At 38.8% G+C, this 23,510-nt stretch overlaps 1 protein-coding gene across 1 annotated transcript in view; it reads right to left on the bottom strand.

The window, feature by feature from the left end:
* The window catches only part of NSRP1 (nuclear speckle splicing regulatory protein 1), an 884,562-nt gene that overhangs the window by 329,655 nt on the left and 531,397 nt on the right, over nt 1–23,510 (bottom strand). The window contains exon 3 of the mRNA XM_044054474.1: nt 19,832–19,888. Coding sequence (XP_043910409.1) covers nt 19,832–19,888 — 57 coding nt within the window. The remainder of the gene's footprint in view (nt 1–19,831; nt 19,889–23,510) is intronic.

The raw sequence follows: 23,510 nt of genomic DNA, 5'->3' as shown, positions 1-23,510 counted from the left end.
ATGAAGGAAGTACAATTGCCAATAATGTATAACTATGTGGATGATATATTATTACTTGCTAAAAATAAAGTATAGATGGAAGAAGTAAATGAAAAATTAAGTATAAATTAAAAACAATTGGTTTAAATATAAATAAAGAGAAAAGTAAAGGATTTAGTATAAAGGTATGATAAGAGGTATTGAGTTCAATGAAAAATATATAGATATATTAGGAATAATATGTGGATCGAATGAATACAGACAACAACAATGGGATAATGTACTCAAAGAAGTAAAGGATATGACTATTTTTTGAAATTATATAGATTTTTCATATAGAAAAAAGCACACTTGTCGAACAGCATGGTAGTACAAAAAATGTTTATGTTGCTAACATCTACATGATTCCTATGAAGTATGAAAAGGAACTAATAATGATTGTATTTTCTTTTATATGGGGCTCTAGACTGCATCCTGTCAACTGAGGGATTCTATATATGAGAGAAGAGCAAGGAGACTTGGATTTAATAAACCCAATAGTACATGCAGCAACTTTAATTTTATGTTGTTGTTTATTTGTCTTTTCAGCTTTTCCTGGTTAGGGGTCGCTATAACGGAACTCCGGTCCGCTAATGATTGGCAGTAGATTTTTATGGTGCCGAGTTGCCAACCCGACGCCCAACCTTCAGCGAAGGCATGCCCATTCACGCATGTCTGCTTATTAAAAGGAATTATGAAAGAAAATAAAAACTTGATAAAAATGATGCTACATTATAAATACAAAGAACTGTGGGAAGAAATGGAAGTTAAAACAAGAAGTAAAAGTATTGTGAATGAAGAAATGAAAGAGTACCAAAACAAAATTGTGTTATGGAAATAAAAAAGAATATATATAAGAAAAATAGAAAGGACTGGTACTTAAATATTATGAAAGCATTTTACTGCACTGATCCATGGAAAGATTTAGAAATAGATGAGAAAAAAGCCATAATGATGAGATACAACTATAAAGATATTACAGATTGTAATGATTTTTTAGAGAGATTGTCTATTAGAAAATTTCCAGTTAAGGCAAGTATGTCATACAAAAAAGCAAGTCAGAATTTGTAATAAATGTGGAGAGTTTGAGACTACTGAGTATGTGTTTTTGAAATGTGAAAGAGTTAATAATTTGTGGAAAAAAATGTGTGTACATAATAAGGTGAAAAGTTTAACATTTGAGCAAATAAATATGGACATAATAGCATTTGGTTACTACAGTGCACAAAAACAGGAAGAAGTGAAGAAAATGGACAGAATAATATTATACGGTTCATGGACTATATGTAACGAGAGACTAAATGAAATTAAATAAAATGGAAAATGGACTTTGACAAAGATTGTGGAGAACATTTTTTGGTTGTGGATAAAAGAGTGGGGGACAATGTTTAAATTGAAATATATAATGTATGGAGATTTGTAAACAGATAAAAATAATGTAAATATGTAAATAATATGTAATATATATGGGAGCCGTTTATAATCTTGAAATACTGAAATGTCAAATTTCAGTATCTCGAGACTTTAAACCCGAATGTTTAAAATAGCTAAAGTTCATAATCGCAAATTCGAATATCTCGAATTCGCGGTTATGGCCTTACGCTACATGATGTCCGGGATTGTGTGTTTATGGTGTGCAGTGCCGCGTGTGGATCTAGGTGTTTTGTCAGATAAGTGAGTGTTTTGTAAGGGATTTGAGTGAAGGTTAGAGTGTGTTTGAGTGTGCTGATATGTTTGATGTGTGTGTGAGGGACTGGAGAATGTGCGTGTGTGGGTTTGCCTTTGTTTCCTGCTTGTGCAATCTCAGAGTTAGTATATATAAGTAAGGGGGTGTGGGGGCGCAGCCCCCCACATGGGGGTGCAGGGGGGCTTGCCCCCTGCTTATGTGTGTATGAGTTGTGTATGTATGTAGTTTTTGTTTGTTTATGTTGTGATGTGGGTGTTGTGGTGTATGTATGGTGTAGTGTATGTGGTTTGTTCGGTGTTTTGAATTTCACGGTTTTGGGCTCGGGGTTTTGTAGTTTTGGTGTTTTGTGGATTCGTTTTCATAGCTGAGATACTGAAATTCGATGTTTCAGTATTTCGAGATTATGAAGTGAATCCAATATATATATATATATATATATATATATACATATATATATATATATATATATATATATATATATGAGTTACCACCAACACATGCTGATGGAATCTCAGTTTAACATCTTATTTGAAGGATGAATAATCTACAACACAGCATCATTTAGTTTATTTATTTAAAAATAGCCAATGTACATTTTAAGGCTAAAAGGTAATATTTATTGAAAGCATGCAAGTTGTTTTTTTCTTTTTTTGCATATGGTTGGTGGAATAGTGATAAAAGCATACAGCATACTGTGTTAACTGGGGAACAGAAAATCTAACATGTACATTAGGTTGGTTAACCTTAATTATGGTTGGTATTATCTGAGGATGCAGCCACTGATTTGGGACAGTTGCTGCTATTTGGAAAGTAGAGTTTCATTTTGAAAAGTGTACATAGTTTCTGTGTTTGCTGTTAAAAGTGGATGGATTAAAATGTATTAAGCTTTTTATTTCTTGAGTGTTGTATTGAAGCAAAAAAACTAAGAAAATGTGACATAGGTTCAAACAGAAAGAAGCAGCAACTATATAAAGATCAGCATGTCAGTCATTAGTCTGTGCACTCAAAATAACTTACATGTACAACATGTAAGAATAATAGCGTTTTATCAGAACGAATGCTCTGTTAGTATTAACATGGAATGTAAATTGTACTACAGATGTATAAAAGCAGAGAGTACTGAATTGTATTAAGAAGTGTAGGGTACAAATAGCAATGTTACAGAAGATACCTTTACACAGAATGAGCATGTGAATTTGACAAAGAAAAGATTTCAGGGTAATCATTCAGAAAAAAACAAAGCAAAGGAAAACTGGAGTAATAATACTCAGTGAGAAAGGGCTTCCAATTGTGACAGAGGGGAAAAAAGGGATAGTTAAGGTAGATTTGAGGTAATAAGAGGTTACTAACAGGGGGAGGGGACTATGAAGTCCTGTATTTATACTACACCTACATTTACTATTATGGAGCTTAGAAGGATTTCAGGTGAAATAATAAGGTTTCAGTAGGGAATATTATTTATGGGTGGAGACTGGTGCCTGATTTGCAATTGAAGGGCTGTATCAGGGAGACCTAGAAATTAAAGAAGGGTACTTGTCTGTAGAAGTATATGAAAACATTTGAAATGGAAGATATGACTGCATTAGCCGAAAGTCAGACAGTATTTACATATTAATCTACCATATCAATGACTGTTCAACAGAGATCATGCAACTGCCCTGTGGTTTCACATGTAAAATGACTCCTTACATATACCCCCTCCAAAAACAGCTACCTTCAGATGCATGGTTGTGATGAAAGTTAAAGACATAATGCCGCAGTTGTGTGTGTGTGTGTGTGTGTGTGTGTGTGTGTGTGTGTGTGTGTGTGTGTGTGTGTGTGTGTATATATATATATATATATATATATATATATATATATATATATATACACATACATGCACACGCACTGTCTTCAGCCCCAAAAAGCCATTAAGCAATCATTTTAATGAGATCATTTAATTGCTTTCAATTAGGAATTGAGACAGCTGGTTTTAGCAATCAACTCTGTTGTCTGATTTTATAGAGAAACTGAAAGACAGAACAGCCACAGTAATGCATTTCAACTTGTTATAATTCACTGCAACCACTAACCCCAAATACTTTAAAAGACACAAAAATAAAAGATAAATTAAAAGGTTTACTACTGTGAGCAATGTGCACTGTTAGCAATGACAAGGTGTGTCTGCTGTTCCTACCAGTATTTGAAATCATAAAAATACCTGAAGGAGAAAAAAAAAACATCTCTGAAGATCAGAGCATGAGCTTCTCTTATTTTTTTTTTATTTTACATTTGTTGAGCGGGCTAGTCCAGCTGGATATATGTCTATTTTCAGCAGAGGCCCAGGGAGAAAAGCTCCTCGAAAACACAGCAAAATTTATATAAAATAACAATATTCAACAGATACAGGTACAATACATATTTAAGCAATTTTATACAGGATAGACTTTACAGATGTGGGTACATTACATATATAAGCAAATATTTTCACTTCAAAACATGTCTGCTTACAGAATCATATTACTTATAACATTTGTTAGTTATAGGGAGGTATTGATGAAGACATTTTAATAATATATAAGGCCCATTTTCTTTATGGTTTTCAATAGGCAATTAGTATATACAGTTGATGTGACGGGTGTCTTTGTGAAAAAAAATGTGTAGTTAGTCTGGGTTCACACAGGGACACAACCAATGTGATTTAAGGTAGGTTTTCAGCTTGCTTTTTAATTGTGTTAGTGAGGAAAGGGAGGTCAGGTCACTGGGGAGAGAGAGTTCCAGGTTTTACCCAAGGTATTAGAAAACAAAGAGTCACCAACCATATTGTTGGTTTTACCTGTTTGTACTAATCTTGATGAGCATACGGTCTTAAGGTTGTTGTAGGGGGTGATAAGGTTGGTAAGAATTGGAGTATTAGTAGGCTGATACACAATTTTGTAGGCAACTGTTAATTGTTTAAATAGAAGTAAACTTGGCAACTCTAGCCATTCTAGTTGTTCATAATTAGTACAGTGATGGGTTCTGAATGTAGAGCCTGTTGCAAATCTGGCAATAGTATTGTAGGAGAGAGCCAGCTTGTTCTTTGAGAGGTTAGTATATATAGGGGATGCGTAGAGGAGGGTGGGGATTAAGTGGGTCTGGGGAATAGTAGCCCTTGCTATTGGGGTGAGAAAGGATTTGATTCTATAGAGGGAGCCTAGTTTTTTGTAGACTGTTTTTATGGTACTGTTAATGTGAGTATCAAAGTTAAGGTTATTATCAATTAGTACCCCTAGTAGTTTTGTAGTTGAGTCAGGGGATATGATGGTACCATTGTTTGATGTAACAGTAAAGTAAAGTGGGGAGGCCCTACAGGTGGGAGTAAATAGTAGGAGTTTGTTTCTTTTGGGGTTCAAGATGAGGCAATGGTGTAGTAACCATTTCTCTACTGTGTTAAACACATTTTGGGTGAGGGACTGAAGGTCTGATGGAGTGGTGGCTGAGCATATTAATGTGGAGTCATCTGCGTATTGTATTGCGGTAGCTTGAGGAATTGCAGAATGTAGGTCACTGATAAAAATAGAAAATAGAAGAGGTCCTAATATAGAGCCTTGGGGACACCGAGCGCAATGGGGAGATAAATTGTTTTCCCACAGAACAGCCTGTTGCCTATTGTTTAAGTAGGATTTAAACCATTGTATAGCCAGTGCATCTAGTGATAGGTTTTTGAGTATGTTTATGAGAAGTTGGTGGTTAACTATATTGAAGGCTTTAGAGCGATCAACAAAGAGGGCTGAGGATAGTGGGTTGTTATTGCAACTTTTGTTAATAAAGACAGAGAAAAAGGGCAGTCGCAGTGCTGTGAAATGGCCTGAAGCCATGTTGCCAGTTAACTAATAAGTTATCTATTAGGTGGTTTAACAGTTGTCTATGAATGCATTTCTCCATGATTTTTGCCAGTGGAGATAGTATAGCAATAGGTCTATAGTTGGATAATTCCCTGGAGTTTCCACCTTTATGCAGGGGGATAATATGTGAGATCTTCCAAATAGATGGGATAGTTCTGTTAATCAGGATGGAGATGGGGAAGGCTATGGCTTTTGCAGCTTTTTGCAGATATTCTGCAGGTAGGAGATCAGCTGCGGTGGTGGTAGGTTTGAGTTTCAGAATATGGGTACAGATAAGGGATGTAGGGACAGGTTTGAGATGAAATGAGGGAGATAAGCTAGCAGTAGAGGAAGTCAGAGACGAGCTGTCAGAAGTTAGTCGATTGGCAAGAGACTGAATGGTCTCAGTAAAAAATGTGTTAAAGGTATTGGCAATTTGCTTTGGACTATCATGGTCAGAACCTAATGGGGTGGGTGTGACAGAACGACCTGGGTGTAAAAGTGTGTTAATCCCTGCCCAGAACTTTTGTGGTTTGTTTTGCTGGGTTTGTTGGAGTTGAATGTAATAGTTTCTTTTATCTGACAGAATGGCTTTTTTTGTATCATTTCTTTGCTGCCTAAATTTTAAATGATCCTCTGGTCCTTTAGTAGAAAGCCACTTGGCCCAGACTTTATTTCTGAGGAGCATTTTTTGTTTGGTTGTTTTTGAGAGCCAGGGGGCAGGTTTATTCCTAGTTCTAATGGTCCTTTTTGGTGCATGGTAGTCTAGAATACCTAAGAATTTAGGTATTAAAGTAGATTACTGTTTCCTCTAGAGGTAAGTTTTTGAGGGGTGACCAATTGCATGCTTTAAGTTCAGTTTGGAAGATGTCAGGGTTAATTTTTTGTTGCTCATTATTGTCCTATATTTGATTGGGCTAGGGATGTCAGTTTTAAATCTGATTATGAAGGTGAGTGCATGGTCACTTATATTCTCAGGGAGAGTCCCTACTTTGTAAGTTTGGTGATGTCTATTTATCAGAATCCAGTCTAGTGTGCTTTCATTGTTATTGAGTTTATTGGTCCTTGTGGGGGAGCTAATAGTTTGAGTGAAACCATGTAGGTTAATACGAGTAGAAGGCTATTCAGTAGTACAGCTTTTCCAGTTGATATTAAAGTCACCAAGAACTATTGTTTCTTGGGGATAATTGGTGGAAAGCCAATTTAGGATATTTTCTAGGGTGTTAGAGTTATTCCCTGGGGGAAGGTAGACAGCAATAATATAGATGGATTTACAATTATTGAGTTGAATCTTGGAGATGAGGATTTCTGCATTACTAGTTAGAGGGGGTTTAGAGTCAACAGAGGTCACCCGTAATCCAGATTTGTATTGTATAGCTACTCCACCTCCCTTATTAGCTTTTCGGTCTAGTCTCATGATGCTGTACCCTGGTGGTATAACTTCATTGTCTTGTATAGATGGCTTGAGCCATGTTTCAGTGACTCACAGGATATCAAATGAATGCACATCTGTGAGAGCATGTAGGTGGGCAACCTTATTATTTATGCTCCTGATGTTAAGATGGGCTATCAATAGTGAGCTGGGAGGTCTGGTAAGGAATTGAGTACTAATGGGGGTTGTGTTATGGGTCTCTATGGTCTTGACAGAATTTGGCCCTGGATTGGGATGTATATCTCCATCTATTAATGATTGAAGTTGAATTTTAAGTGTAAGTTGTAGAGGTTTACATGTTAGGAACTGAGATTTCCTAGCTTTTGGCCTGTAGTATCTGACGTGAGTGAGTCTGTGATATTTTGCCAGTAGGTACGCTATTGTGCAGGGTGTGTGTGAATGGCTTTGAGAGAGTGCTAATGGTGGAGTGGAGGTTTGCTTTGTGGGGTAACAAAGGTTTATGTAGTGGAGATGTTTATAAAATGTCAGTAGATAAGATATAGAAAGAATAGGTATGAGGGAAGATAGAAGTAGGATCTTCAGGTGTGGAGAGGTTGATATGAATGACACTGTGGCAGAGTTATATATAGGGTAAAGATAAAGGGTAAGATAGGTGGTTTACTAAGATAAGACTTGGAAATGTTGGTTCTAGCACTTTAAGGACTGGGATCTATGATTGGTTGTTTTTATAGGGGTGTGGTTAGGGTGTATAAATGTAGGAGCACTGGGTGCGGGTGGAAATTGGAGGCACGGTAGGGGAGCGGAGTGAGCCCGCAGGGTGAACGGAGCGGGATAGAGCCAGTGAAGGAAGAGGACCCCAAGAACAATCAGTGAAGAGCTGACTGCTGAGGTAAGGTGGAGATGGGTGTGGAGGTGAGTGTGTTATAGTGAAAATAGAGGAGTGAGCAGGACTGGGATAACAACAAGTAAAAGAAAATCAAGATGCCTGATAAATATATTTCAAAACAGTGGGATAGATGTACAAGGCAAATACTAGGAGAAGGATGCCATCTAGTGGACAAGGATAAAATGCAAGTAGCTTTACAAGAGTGTTGTCAGTTCTAGGAGTAAAGGAGGGCAAACAGGAGTGAGCTAGTGAGACTACACGTGGGTAATATGTTAAGGTTTAGGAGAAAAGAGTAAAGTAAGGCTGCTGGCTGTCCTGGTTAGGGAGTGGACTTCAGTAACATGGAATATATTATTCAAGTATATCTTTTAATACAACAGTTATTGAACACATACTTTCTTGGTTCCGTGTGGGAATGAGATGCAGGGAGAGAATTGGCTCTATTCTCTGGTTCAGGAAGAGACCAATAGTCTTAACATAAGGTTTGGTTCTTGGCCTTCAGGCAGGGCAGATTCTCATGCCCTAGTTCAGGGCAAGCAGGATGGAGAGTTTCTTGGTTCCTTGTGGGAATGAGGCTTAGGGAGAGGATTGGCTCTATTCTTTAGTTCAAGTAGAGACCAATAGTCTTAACATAAGGTTTGGTTCTTGGCCTTCAGGCAGGGCAGATTCTCATTCCCTAGTTTAGGGCAAGCAGGATGGAGAGTTTCTTGGTTCCTTGTGGGAATGAGGCTTAGGGAGAGGATTGGCTCTATTCTTTAGTTCAGGTAGAGACCAATAGTCTTAACATAAGGTTTGGTTCTTGGCCTTCAGGCAGGGCAGATTCTCATTCCCTAGTTCAGGGCAAGCAGGATGGAGAGAATATTATAGGACGCCGTAGCCAGGGACACACAGCAGGCAAGAGCTAATCCATGAAATAAAGATGCCATCTCAAGTCAAATCACTAGAGCCTATGAGGTAAGCACAGAGATTGGACAGTCATTGTGACCGATCTAAAGTGTTTATCTTATATAGGAGCATGACATGTACTGGCTAGCTATGTCACATTACTATGCAAGAGGTGTACTAAACAACAGTATAACATCTCACTTCCAGTTCTGATTTCACATTCTTTTTAATGGACTGTTGTGAGGCAATTGTTTTGTTAGTACAGTTTATGCACTAGCAAAGTAATTACCATGCAAGTTCATGAGGACAGATTGTTCCTTAAATTGTAAAATTGGTTTCATAGCTATTTTAGTTTTTACAAGACATGCTAAAACCAAGATCTCTCAGGAATCTTTTCCCAAGGTGCCAAGATAACTCAAAACTCATTCTTAATGGCTTAATCCTTTGAGCCATACTGCTAGATATTTCCAAGATGGAGGACCCATCCTTAAAACATATCTGTTTAAGGAGAAGATGACTCACATCTCCACTCTGCAAGTTAGATGACCAAATGCTTACAAGCTTGAAGTATGACATAGTTTCAATACCAGTTCAAGGAGAAGATGAACTACATTTCTGCAGTATTCTGGCCCAGAAATTGACTAAGGTATTTGTTTGGGGAAAAGATGAGGTTAAAATGATCAGCTCAAGGATTCATGTATCAAGTGAAGACCCACTCCAAACACGATCCTCCTAAGGGAATGGATGAATGGATGGAAGAAATAGATTCATCATGTCATTTTCCAGAGGCAATAGTTTGACTCTTCCATGTTCGTAAGGAAAGTGAACTTAAAGGGAGCAAAGGGAAATATATGCTTCTACTGTGTTTAGTAGGACTACTGTGGGCACCCCAGACATTTAAAAAAAAAATACCACCACACTTATCTGGCAAGCCAAGCTCATGTATGTCTATTTAATCATGCTTCACCCCACCAAAAACAATTCCTGATCAACCAGCTACACAGTACATGAATGAGCTAAGATGATACAGTGAGGAGCAGGCACCTGGCAGGCAGTCTTATCCCCTGAAAATAATGTAGGAAGCTAAAATTGCTTAAGGAAATTTCAAATAAGAGGTAAAAACCCCAAACTCTGAGTCATACACTGTATCAGCAGCACAGGGGCCAATGTGTGAGCCTTCAGTCACCTTAGATAAGCCTGAAGTTGGCACAGATCAAATGGAATTCAATTTCAAGCATAATTACTAGGTTGTCATCTCCCTTCCGCATGTCTCTCTGATAGGGCAAGCTAAGGTCAGAAGAACAAAGTCAATCCAAACCTAAAACTGACAAAAGTGAATAGCAAAAGTAGGGAAAATCACAGCCACGGAGGACTCAGAAGATGGATGTCTCAAGTCTAGATTTCTGCTACCCTATTTCTACATCTTTACCTCATGCTGGCTGTCCTCTGACTCAAGACCTTCAGTATACTCCTTTAATCAATGGTCATTCCTTCTTCCCTAACAAAACTTCATCTCATGCATTTCAGATGTATTAATTAATGCCTCAGGCTCTGACTGGCAGTGGTGACAAGTCACTTGTTTTAACTTGTGGTACTCATTTTTTGTATTTTACCTATTTGTTGACTGGGTAAGCCCACTGGACACAACTGTTTTTTTTTCAAGGGCAACCCAGGAGCACTGTCCAGTTAAGTACCTTGCTCAGAGTTACACATTAGGCAAATAAAGGTGGAAGGAATCAAACTCTGTACCCAGAAAGCAGATAATTAAAAGTTCAGTGCTTTAGTTCTCTGTGCTAACTGCCAGAAAAGTTGGCAACTGATAACTGCTGCAGTTTGGGAAATCATATGCCATGAGAGTCTACATCAATAAAGGCAACACGATGGTACTGGTTTTATCTATTAACCAAGGTGAGCGATGATCTTACTGGGCCATTTTCAGACTTGCAAGTGGTATCTGACTGCCAAAAGGACCCATTAAAGCCTTTAAAGCTCCTGATTTTGCTTTTGTTACAGAATGTGCAGTGTTTTCATTGTGATGACTGTTCAGATGCAATTTTGGCAGCATGAATAGTGGGAAACAATTAAACGTGGTGGTCATAAGAATGCTCCTAACCTATGTGCAGGGATACCAGTGTAAGCCTACTGCAGGGATGGGGGAGGGTACAAGTAGCATTAAACTCTCAAGGAAGATGTCAGACTCATTCCTCTCAACTGTCCAGATTTTTGCAGAATGTCCAGATTACTGTCTCATATTTTTGGTCTGTACCTCATAAAATGTTTAGATTTCTGGCAAATCACTGAGGAATGAAATCACTAAATAATGACACACATTTGAGTTTCAAACATCATATATTTCAGAAAATGTATGCTACCACAAATTCTGTTACTTTATCAATTTTCTAAGTTTATGACAGTGATATTTAAAATCTGTTCTTATTTTTGGGCCCCCACCCCAGTATTTTAGACTTTGTCAACATTTCTTGCACTAAGACTTTGAGAGGTATGGTCAGACTTGCTCTAGAAGAATACTAAAAATAAGATCTCTTAGCTCCATGTGTATTAGATCACAGGTCATCTCACACAAATGCTTTCCACAGCTTTTCACACACGAGCATCTGTGAATCGCTACCTTACTAATTTAACGGGCTTCTTCTACTTCCAATACTCTACAGTGATATATACAATAGTGCTAGAGGGCTTCCATCATCACAGCCTTATCATATCTATCACAACACAGTTTTTCACATACAAGTGAGCAAAGGCTCCTCACATTTTTCCCCACACTTCCTAATATGTCCATGCCATTTCTAACAATAGAGCAGGGACTTTCAGGCATCAGTATACCTCAACACTATAAAGACTTTTGGATATCAGGTCCAAAGCACATTCAGTTCATTATATGTCATCACCATCACTTAACTTCTGATAAATTAGCACCCAAAATTCTCAAATCTGTAAATTATACCTTCTCATGCAGTATTATTGTAGGAATTAATTACACATCAAATTCTGGTTTGTCTCACCAGCATCTTAGGACTTATCAAAATAATAATACAAGTATTCCATTACTACACACACACACACACACACACACACACACACACACACACACACACACACACACACACACACACAGTAACACTCCAGAGCTCACCATATACCACTTCTAAGCAACATTAATGTGTATAACTATTAATCAAAGATGAATTCCATGGCACTTAAGTTATATGATACAAACATGACCAAAAAATGCTAATGCTAATAACAAACATAGCACTCTACTGACAAAGGCTGAAGTAGTCAGGGATTTCAATATCCATGACCTGCATAGTCTCGACAAATCCAGAAGTAACAAGGGGCAATTTTAAAACATTAGTACCATTAATATGAGACACTGACAGAATAAGGAAATGTGAATTAATTATGTAATCTTTTTAAATGAAAGAAGTCTAAGATTCTATTATCATCATTTATTAAGTGTAATTCACCACTTTTTCTCCAAAAATCTCCAGTTTTAGGAGGGACAGAGCTAATATTTGAATCAAAATCAGGGACAGTTGAGAGGTATGATGACCTGCAATGACTGCAGAGTTAAAATAAAATAATTCTGGGATTAAGGAAGCAGTTCCTGCATGATAGATGCAGTGTTAAAACCCAAATGTAATTGGTGTGGGTTTGGCAAATCAGGTCCTTACAAACCAGTTATTAATTAGTAATCATATATGCCTTTGTACACAAACACTTGTGAGTGCGCAATGCCCTACTGTTACCAAACAGTTCTTACACATTAGGATCCCATCATGCCCAACATACTAGTAATATTCCCTCTTTTAATAGTGATTCTTCAAAACATATCACCAACAATTTGGGTCATGTACTATCATTCCAGAAACCAGCAAGAAATATGGTGCACTGTTGAAGTTCAATGTTTATTTCTAAAGTAGCAAAATCACTTGTCTACAAAGTACCTATACACATACTACCAATTACAATTTTTACATTACAGTTTTTCTCCTGCTCTGGACTGCAAACTTGGGAATTCAGATACTGATGGCAGCTCTGAATCATTCTGCCTTTTTGCGCATGCCATCTTTGATAAGACACACAAGCCATGGTATGATCTTGAGCTTCACACTCTTCTAAAGTAGGGATGAAGGCTGGAACATCAGTGGAGGCATATACGTCTTCTGGAGGAGAAGTTACATGCATACATACAATTATATAATTAAAAGTCCGTATCAGACCAGAGTACCACTTACTGATATTTCACATCCACACAACATCCAGCCAGTAGACATTTAAATACTTCTACGTGAATCACAGTTCTATATGAAACTAGGAGGCTATTCTAATGAAAATTAAGACCTGCACATTTCTTATTGTTTATGTTGCTGGGTGAATGCTAAGGCACTGACTCAATTAGCATACTTACTTTCAAAACTTTAGCCACTGTATTTGTCACCAACTACAACACCCAAATACAAGTAACACGAATTGTTCAAGAAATCAAGATCTAACTGATACCTAACATTCAGGTGGCTAGATTTATTGCCTTGTTTATTATTTTAAGTTATTAAAATTGCATTTTATTCTCTTTTGTCCAGAGATTAACATCATTAAATTGTTTGCAGAAGCTTCTTAACCTGAATGCAGTTACAGAACAAACTAGTTTAATAAACAACCCCGTTTTAAGGCCTGCCCTCTTATTCTGTTAAAAATGGTACGTAAATAATCAGCTCAGTAACATACCTGTTGTGTTACACCACAGTAAGTAGTGACATACATACTTAATATAAGTTAAACAGAGCTGGGTCCAATATGAATCCTTGAGGTACACCAGCAACAATACAACAAAATGTTTACTAATACTGTTGTTAATGCTGAATACTTTATTACAGCCAATTAGAAATCAAGTTTACAACATGCTTAATTGTGCCATACCTAAGTTTTAAGATAATAATTTGATGATTAGTAAGGCAAAGGTCCTTGACTTTTGATTTAAGAGATCATCAAAAATACTTCCTCTATGTTTCCCTGATCTGAAGCTCCAATAGGATGAAGGAAACAAATCAAAGGTTTAGCTTGTCAAAACCTCCTAAAAAAAAACGTTTTGAATCCACCACTTACTTTAGTACACAAACTCCATGGTCAAACTGATGAAGAGAGAAAAGCCTGCATGCACACAACTGCTGCCAGCACACAAAAACTATTCAAACAAGTTTTTTTATGAGAATCGGTGATCAATGAGCTGCACACCAACGAGCTGAAATCAGTGAGTTCAAACCTCAACTAGCTCACACTCCAAGAAGTGTAGGTAAGGGTAGTTTTTATTAAAAACTTTTTGTTTTTTTACTAAATCCATGCTGATTACAACCCACTTAACTCTTGAAGACCCTCTTCCAAGTGTGTTATATATTTAGCAATATTATTCAGAAGACTAATTGGTATGCAGTTTTCAACCAAAATATGTTTGCTGTTCATAGGTTGGTACTGGGCTATCTGCCCGAAGGCATATATTAGCCCAGCCACGTTGTGCGGTATTCACCTCCCCTTTAGTACTTCCCTAGACCCTTGTACTAGCAGCTAGTACCCTTGGCCCCTATCTAGTAGTGCTGTTGGTGTGATCCCTGGTGTGAACTTTCTATTACCCATCCACTCATCAAGGTTCCTCTTGAAGAGTGATAGTGAGGGACTCTGTCTTATGTAGATCGGGACCCTGTTCCACAGTAAGGGAAGTCTCTGCGAAGGGAATCTATCCCTCCAGCATGTTCTATTCATTGTTGTGTTGAGGTTTATATCCCTAGAGTGTGTAGCTCGAGTAGATTTGGTTTTGCTAAGATGGAGCATGTTCAACAATTCTGGGTTGGACATGGCTCTTAACGTTAGACAGAGATCGCCTCTGAGAAAGCGGTATGCAACAGAGAACAGTCTTAGCTTTTTCAATCGTGCTGCATAGGGCAACTGTTTGAGGCCAGTAATCCTCTTGGTTAGGTACCTTTGTGGTCTCTCCAGCTGCTGGAGATGTCTAGCCAGGCACATTCCAGTTGGTGCATTGTACTCAATAATGGGTCTGATGAGGGAAGAGTAGAGGGGCACCATTACATCCTTAGATCTTGATGCGAACCCTTTCGTGATCAGATGGGTCACATAGAAGGATTTTCTAACCACTTTGGCAACATGGTTATCAAAGGAAAGCTGATTATCTACTTGGGTCCCTAGATCCCTTATTTCTTCTTCAGATTTCAGGGGATTACCTCCTATGTTGTAGTTTGCGGTTACTCTGTTTTTTCCAAAGGGGATTACTACGCATTTTTTTGCATTTAGCTTGAGACCATGGCTTTGACACCATGCATCAGTCTCATTTAGGCCCTTCTGGAGGATCTCCATGTCGGCCGGAGACTCTATTATAGCCCTTGTAAACAAGAACAATGCTGGGTACCTTCTAGCTAGCTAGTTGGGATTCCTACTGCAGACAGACTTTTTCTAAAACATAATACATAAAATCATCCAGGTCTGAAGATAAGTTACTGATATCCTAAATCAAGACCTGCTTCTTTTTTCTATGTAAACTGTCACCCTTAACCAATCCCCAATTACTGCTTGGCTGCTGCTGAGTTCTACTGCTGGCTGGAGAGCACATAAATATTACATTAAAAAAATTCGCTCAGGCCTAATCCACCCCCGATTACTGCTGCTGCTGCTGTGTTTTACTGCTCAGCTCCAGGAGGTCTCTGTCATTGGCTTGAAATTAGAGCCAATGAGAAAGCAGCTTCTTGGATCTTACAAAGTGCAGTATTTATTGTACAGCTGAGCTTTCCTTCTCTCCTTTAATTGTGGTATTTTTGTGCGTGAACCTTCCTCTACACTGGGACACATACAGACATGTGAAACCATTATCAGAAGACAGCTGGTAATGGATGAGAGAGTACAATGCCTGTTACAATGGAAACACCAGAGCATGATGCTTGTTACACTGCAGAAAAGCCAAAACTTCGTTCTTTAAACCTTATTCCATAGGTTCATAGGTAGGTACTCGGCTATCGGCCCTAGGGCCCATGCAAGCCTAGCCAAAAAATGTACCCTGGCTTTTGCCACCCAAGAAAATTATTTTCCTGCGCCCCTGTCAAGCAGAGCCACAGAAGTGATCCCCGGGGTGAATTTCCCATTTCCCATCCAATCATCAAGATTTTTCTTGAAGAGTGCTAATGAGGAGCTCTGTTTGACATAGATAGGTAGTCTGTTCCAGAGTATGGGAAGTCTCTGGGACAGGAATCTCTCCAGCATGTTCTGTTTATTGTGGTGACAAGGTTAAGGTCTCTAGAGCGTGTAGCTTGGAGGGATTGGGATTTCTTTAAATGGAGCATGTCCAACAGCTCTGGGTTTGACATAGCTTTGTATGTTAGGCAGAGATCGCCCCTGAGTAGGCGATATGCGATGGAGTAAAGCTGTAGTTTTTTGAGACGGTCTGCATAGGGCATATGTTTGAGGCCAGTAATCCTCTTTGTGAGGTATTTCTGTGGTCTTTCCAGTTGTTGTAGATGTCTTGTGAGGTACATACCAAAAGGGGCATTGTACTCTATAATGGGTCTAATGAGTGATGAGTAGAGTGGAACAATGACCTCTTTTTTCTGGATGAGAATCCTTTTGTGATGAGATGAGCCACGTAGAAGGATTTCCTGACCACTGTGGCGATGTGATTATCAAAGGAGAGACTACTGTCCACCTGTGTCCCAAGGTCTCATCACATTTTCGGCATTAAGTAGACTACCAGCTATGTGGTAGTTCATGGGTACAGAGTTTTTACCAAAGGGATGACAATACACTTTTGGCATTGAGCTTCAGGCCATGGCTTTGACACCAGGTATCTGTCTCATTGAGGCCCTTTTGTAGTTTGTCCACATCGTTAGGAGTTTTGATTATGGCTCCTAGTTTGCAGTCATCTGCAAACTTTGTTAGCCAAAGACCTTCTGTGTTGGCCTGCACTTCAGAGAAGTAGATACCAAACAGGAGAGGACCCAGGACTGAACCCTGTGGTACTCCACTTGTCACTGGTCTGATGTCGGATTTGGAATCCACTGCTTTCACAGTGTGGGTTCTGTCCGTGAGCCAGTTGGCAACCCATCTTGTGACATAGGGATTTATACCTAGTTTAGTGAGCTTATCTATAATTCCAGAGTGGGGGATGGTGTCGAAAGCCTTGGCAAGATCTAGATAAGCTGTGTGAACCATTTTACCCTGATCTATGGCTTTGGTGACTGCTTCAAAGAAGTCAATCAGGTTTAGGAGACATGATCTGCGTTTTGCAAATCCAAACTGTGGAGGGTCCAGAGTTTGGAGATTACCAATGTCTTTGTTTATGAGTTCCATGATGATACGTTCCATGGCCTTGCAGACCAGGCTCGTCATACATAGATGGCACCAAAGTCTTCCAAGATGAGGCCTCCTGAGAAGGGTACATGTGAGGGGTTTTAGCAGAAGGGGAAAACTAGGGTGGAATGTTATCTGTTCTCTTTTTCTTTTCTTTTTTCTTTTCCTTCTCTCGGTCCTTATTCTCACTTTGAGAGGAAGACGGTAGAAGATCCTTCAGGATTAACTTTTTTGCTCAATTCCGTAATTCTCAGGAGGCCAAAATATGTCATGGCGGAATTTTGTGCCCACATTAGACACAGTTCCTAAAGCCCTTGTCCATCTCAAAAACAAAAAATAGCACCCATCTGGAAAAAAGACAACAAAATAGCAGTAATAGATTAAGCACAGCTATAATAAAAACAAACTAACAAGAAAACATTACTCAACAACAGCTGTAAGAAAGAGCAAGCAGTATAAAGTAAGCTAGAGCCTATAAGAATTGACTACACCTAAATGCACCTGGTCAAGACAGCAGGAAGGAGCAAAGATATTTTTTTTTATTTTCTACAGTCAAAAGGGTGAAAGGAGGAAGGAGAGAGGAATAACTGAGAGAACGGTATAAAAAAATTGACAAACTCTAAAACAAATGATTTAGCCAATGGAATGCTAAAGCTCCATCTGAACAATGAAGCGCCAAATGAGATCTAAGGACTCAGAGGAGTAAGATGAACTGCTGGAGTAGACAAGGAGTGTGAGTGCTTGGGGTGAAGCCTGCTTGCTGAATTGGGTTTACCTTTTGGCATATTTCCATCAGTTAAAGTGGATGGTCAGGATAATGCAAGATCCCTATTTATTCTACTTACGGTTCAATTCAGTTGGCAGTAGCAATATAATATTAAGAGGAATATCTTAATATAAACACTGGGATACTACCCCAAAAGAATTTGTATGAAACATATCTCTCACTATTACTTTCCCATGTAATAAGCTAATTTAATTTTTACTACAAAATATCACACAACTTTTATAAGAACTCAACCATAAACATTTTAAAATGGTCTTCTGATGGCTGCACCTGGGCCTGCTCTACTCAAGGTACCAGTCAGTGCTTTCCAATATCAATAAATTATATCTGCCTGAGGGAAACTAATTTACCAAGCTTTTTACTTGGGGGTGGACAGGCTATCTTGACACTTGGAAGGCATTTTCCATCTTTAATTGTAAGCTGGCTTCTCAGTTATCTGTATATAAATTAAATACAATGTCTCCCTTGCTCTGACTGGTGTACCTGCAGTTACTTCAATGAGCACTCAGCCTGTTCAGGTGGCAAGCTGGATCAAGCTGATTTTTTTCTGGAGCTTGAACTTAGTTTCAGATTTGCATCCCACTGGCTATAGGCTCAATCCATGATCAACTAAGAAACTTTTAATTTTGATTAGATTTTCTAGACCTTTCATTAGAGTGGCATACCTGTCTTAAAAACTTATCTTTTCAGCTCTTGGAAAGGGAAGTTTTTGACTTCAACAATTTTTAAAACATCAAACCTGGATCAAGATAGCCTGAAGAGCTATTGCCCCATCCTTAACTATGTTTTTAAGGTAACCAAGAAAGTGGTGAATAAGCAAGTTCAATAATTTTTAAAAATCTAGCACCTCTAGAAACAATCTCAGTTCTACTGCATGTCGGTTCATGCCTAGTTAAGGCCTACCTGGACTAAATGAATACCCTTCACATGGAACATTTTAACAATGAACTTAAAAGGCTGAAAAAGATAAATCATTATCCAAGCTACTTAATGAAGTCCACAGATAGTCCAACATTATGCCAATTATGTGTTCATTGCAATGGCACACTGTGAAAGAATATATCACATACTAAAATTTCTCTTCACTGTCTTAAAGAATGCTTCATCTAGTGAGAGTATCTAGCTGGGCTTCAAGTTCCTGCAAGAATATGGATCCCTCTTATCTAAAATATGTTTTGTGCCATATATGAACCTCTTCTTGTCTGCATTCATGGTTCAACTGAATTTCATCAGGTATCTTTCATTTAAAAATTATTATTCAGTCTGTGGGATGCACTTCCTTAGTAGTTTTGGCACTGCACCACTGTGGACAGTTTTAGGACATGTTAAAAAATAAACTTCTGGTCTTAAGATAATCTTTTCTCACTCTGAATTAGTTTTCTCTCCATTTCTGATTTCATATCTTAACTTATTGTTTGTTTTATTTTATTTATGTTAACTATTAATTTACCTCCATGTGTTTTGTGACTGTTATACAATAGTTTAATAAGCACACAGACAAATGCCATATCACACTGCAGTAATGGCATTACTTGCAAATGACCTACTTGTCTGACTACCACACGACATGAAAGGCAAAATATGGCCAAAATTTTGTCAAAGAAGCATGTCTTTTAGATACCTGGCTGTCACAGCAGATGGTAGAAAAAAATAATGCAATTATAGTGCAAAGCCAGAAGTATACCCAAACTGGAAATATGGAATGTGCAATCATAAAGCTGGTACAAAAGCAAGCCCTTAACAAAAGGGTCATACATCAAACACAACTCCATGTGCATGTGGTGATGTAGATATCTGAAAGTTTGTAATCTAAATTACATTAAAAAGATAAGAGACAGACATCCTGTTGTATCCTTCCATCTTCACACACAAGGAAATATGTTCTGTCTCTAAGAATCAGCATCCAACCAATGTAACAAGGTACAGACACACAGAAAAAAAGAGAAAAAAATTTAAGCATTACCTGTTTCATTAGTTTTTTCTTAATCTCTTCCTTCTGAAGACTCTTTGCCACTGAGACCTATGGGAAATAAGTACTGATGGTTAATAAAGTGTTAACTTTTGACACTGGGTTAATAAAGAATTGACAAGTTAAAATACTAAGATTTCCATTTTTAAAGACAGAAAAAGATCCACTTGCTTTAATAGTGGCTTAAAGCACAACATGATAGCCCGATTTACTTTTTATTTGATTTTGATTAACTCAGGAGCATGTATTGTGCCACAACATTATTATACAGCTTACCCATCATGTTCTCAAAAAATTAAACTACACAGAAAAGAGAGTTCTAGTTCATTCCTTATTTATGGGGATGGCACAAAATAGCTTTCAGCAACAAACTGACAAGTAAGAAGATGAATGAGCAGATGCATACACATCACTAACATCACTGCATGACTATGAAGCTAATGGTAACTATGATGAAAAGGCTTATAAACTCACCTTTAATTCCAAACAATATGGTGATGAACGGTTGCATAATCCCACCTACTACCACTAATTTATGTGGGATGGTACAGGCTTTATATCTGCACCACCTGTAAAAAATAATATACAATGGGCAACTGGCTTCAAGATTATGGTAAATACGGGTTCCTATTGTATTATTGACAGCTTAGGTTGTCGAATGCTTAAACATCGACACCTAAGCGTCAAAAGCTTACAATAGCGAATGACCACATAATCAAATTCTTTCCTCAGGAAAGAATTTGTGCAACCATTATTGGGGATTTGCTCTTTCCCCAATGTAGAGTGATCTCGGAGTTGGTATATTTAGTTGGGGGGGGGGGCACAGCCCCCCACTATGTTTGGGTGTGTTTATTTTGTTTACGGATAGCCAGTCAAATTTTTTCCCCGAGGAAAGAATTTGATTATGTGGCTGTTCGCTATTGTAAGCTTTCGACGGTTAGGTGTCGATGTTTTTGAATTCGACAACCTAAGCTGTCGATGTTATGATATAGATGCATCAGGTAACACTGGAAGGCGCAGTGGTGCAGTAGTAGTATTGTCACCTCACAGCAAGAGGTTCTCCGGTTCGATTCCTGGCTGCGTGCCTTCTGTGTGGAGTCTGCATGTCCTCCCTGCATTCGTGTAGGTTTCCTCCAAGTGCTCTGGTTTCCTCCCACATTACAAAGCCATGCTTTTGGAGCATTCCTCCCTGGGCCTCTGCTGAAAATTGGCTTGTTCCAAGTCGGACTTTCCCGGTTAACAAATGTAAAATAAATAAAACTAAAATAACAAAATAAAATAAACAAACAGCCAACAGCTGTCATGTCCAAATAAGCTTTACACCATGAAGCTGTAGATCAAAGTTATGGTCACTAGCTGACTAAGCTCAGTGTAATCTTACCAACAATAACTGAAACCTGACAGAGTATTCTGCACACTTACACAAACAATATTTCCTGAAGAGGATACAAGTACAATTGTGTAAGAACTTACCATAACAGTAGATATCTTACTGATCACTGTTACAGTATTCATAATGAATGGGTTATCACCCCTGACATCCATCTGGGGTACCAAAGCTTTAGCTTCCCAGGATCATACATCCAGTGAGTGGACCTCAACTTGTAAGCACAGGGGTATGCAGGTGGCTGTACAAGCATAATTCCTCAAGTTATCTCCAAGCCAACAGCTTGAAAACCCACGAGAGTGAGACTGGTCAGCTAGGAGGGGCAAAGCATGAAGTGGTAAGGAAGCCGCTTTTTTCCAAGATACTGTCCGCAGTACAGGGACAGAGAAAGAAGAAATAGAGAGTAGCAGTGAGAATACGGAATAGGCATGCACAGGAGAAGGAGGGTGGGAAGGAATACTGCAACAGTGATCAGTAGGACATCTACTGTTATGGTAAGTTCTTACACAACTGTACTATCTCCTGAATGAAATCACTGCTGCAGTACTGATGATAAATTTGTGATTTTCAGAGCTGAAGGGGATGTCAGGGTGGCTGGTTAGTGAACTGAAGAACTGTTCAAGCGGTCCAAAAGGACTGACATAGTGAAGGCAGCCATAGACCTTGACAAGGCATAAATCCTGTAGTGTTTAATGAACGTGTATAGAGAGGACCAGTTGGCACCTTCTAGTATAGTCCTGGCATCCATCCCTTTGTAGAATATCCCAGATGATGCTACAGTTCTGGTAAAATGAGCTTGAGGGCATGAGGGCAAGGATTACCATGTACAGAATAACAAAAGTAGATGGCCTTAGAGATATAAGTTGCAACTGTTTGCTTAGACACTGGTTGGCCCAATTTTGAGTGCATAAAGGAGACATATTTATTCAGATTTTACAATGGATTTGGTTTTGTCCAAATAGAATCTTGACTGTCTGTGGATGTCTAGAGAGTTTAGCAACCTTCTTTTGTTCTGTGAGTTGGGAAAGAAAATAAGAATATGTATGACCTGGGTAAGGGACAGGTTATTCACTAGTTTAGGGATGAATGAAGGGTTAGCTCTCAATGTTACCCTGTCCTTTTTAAAAATACAAAAAGACAGGATGGCCATGAGAGCCTGAAGCTCTGAGTCTCTCCTACCTGAAGCAAGAGACAGAAGTAGAATAATTTTCCAGGTGCAGAATTTGAGGTTTGCTGAGACTCCTGGTTGAAAAGGAGGCAAAAATTGTTTTTCTAGCACAAAGTTGAGATTCCAAGGAGGGGTAATGGTTTCCCCTTGGTGGTCTAAGTTGCAGCACCCTTTTAAGGAATAACTTGACCTCCAGTCTGAACAAAAGAGGAGGATTGAGGGGTAGATGTGCAGAGATTGCTGACAGCTGAGCTTTGATGGAAGAGTAGACCAGACCTAATGTATATGCATGACCTCACACTGATATTCTAGCATGGAAGTACCTGTGATTTGTTGGCGTCCTGTTCATTTCTGTGGCACCAAAAGGAAAATCTCTTCCATTTGCCTAAGTAGGATTTTTGAGTGATGGATCTCCTGGCTTCTCGGAGAACCTTAATTATATCCTCTGAAAAGTGGTGCCTGTGGAATTAGAGCCCTATCATTCACAGTGTTAGATTCAGGGATGACAGGCTGAAAGCATCTGTCCTCCAGTCTGAGGGACAAGGGCCCTGGCGCAAAAAAGGGGGAGTTGTTTCTTGGTCTCTGATGCAAATAGGTCCATCTGAGGTGTCCCACCGAGTTGAAGGATGTCCAGAAAGACTTGCCTGTTGAGATTCAATTTTGAAGAACCTCCAAGATCCTTCTTAACGTGTCTGCCAGCAGAATGTCCTGTGATGGAATGCAAATGGCTACTCAAGACATGTTTTTCTGGATGGCAATCTCCCAGGTGGTCTGTGCCAATCTGCACAGTTGTTAAGATCTGGTTCCTCATTGCTTATGTACCATATGACTGTGGGGATATCTGTGAACACCGTTAGGGGACCTGGCCTCCAAACATGAGAAAAGACTTGAAGAGCTTGGATGAGGGTCCTCATCTCCTTCATGCTGATTTGTTTCTTTAATAGTTTTGTTTGCCACTTGCCCCGAACCTGGTGCATTCCTACCCAGACTGCCCATGCCTTGTCTGAGGCATCTGTGTGTATTTCTTGAACTGGAAGTGGTAGGGTGAAAGGAAGTCCTGAGTTGAGTATCACCTGGTCACTGCACCATAAGAACTGTCTCCTAAGACAAGGTAATAG

Source organism: Protopterus annectens, chromosome 13.part0, assembly GCF_019279795.1.
Source record: "Protopterus annectens isolate FY-2018-M chromosome 13.part0, PAN1.0, whole genome shotgun sequence".
Taxonomy (NCBI): Eukaryota; Metazoa; Chordata; order Ceratodontiformes; family Protopteridae; genus Protopterus; species Protopterus annectens.
Note: the sequence above shows the minus strand (reverse complement) of the source record. Positions and strands in the feature narration are given on the sequence as shown.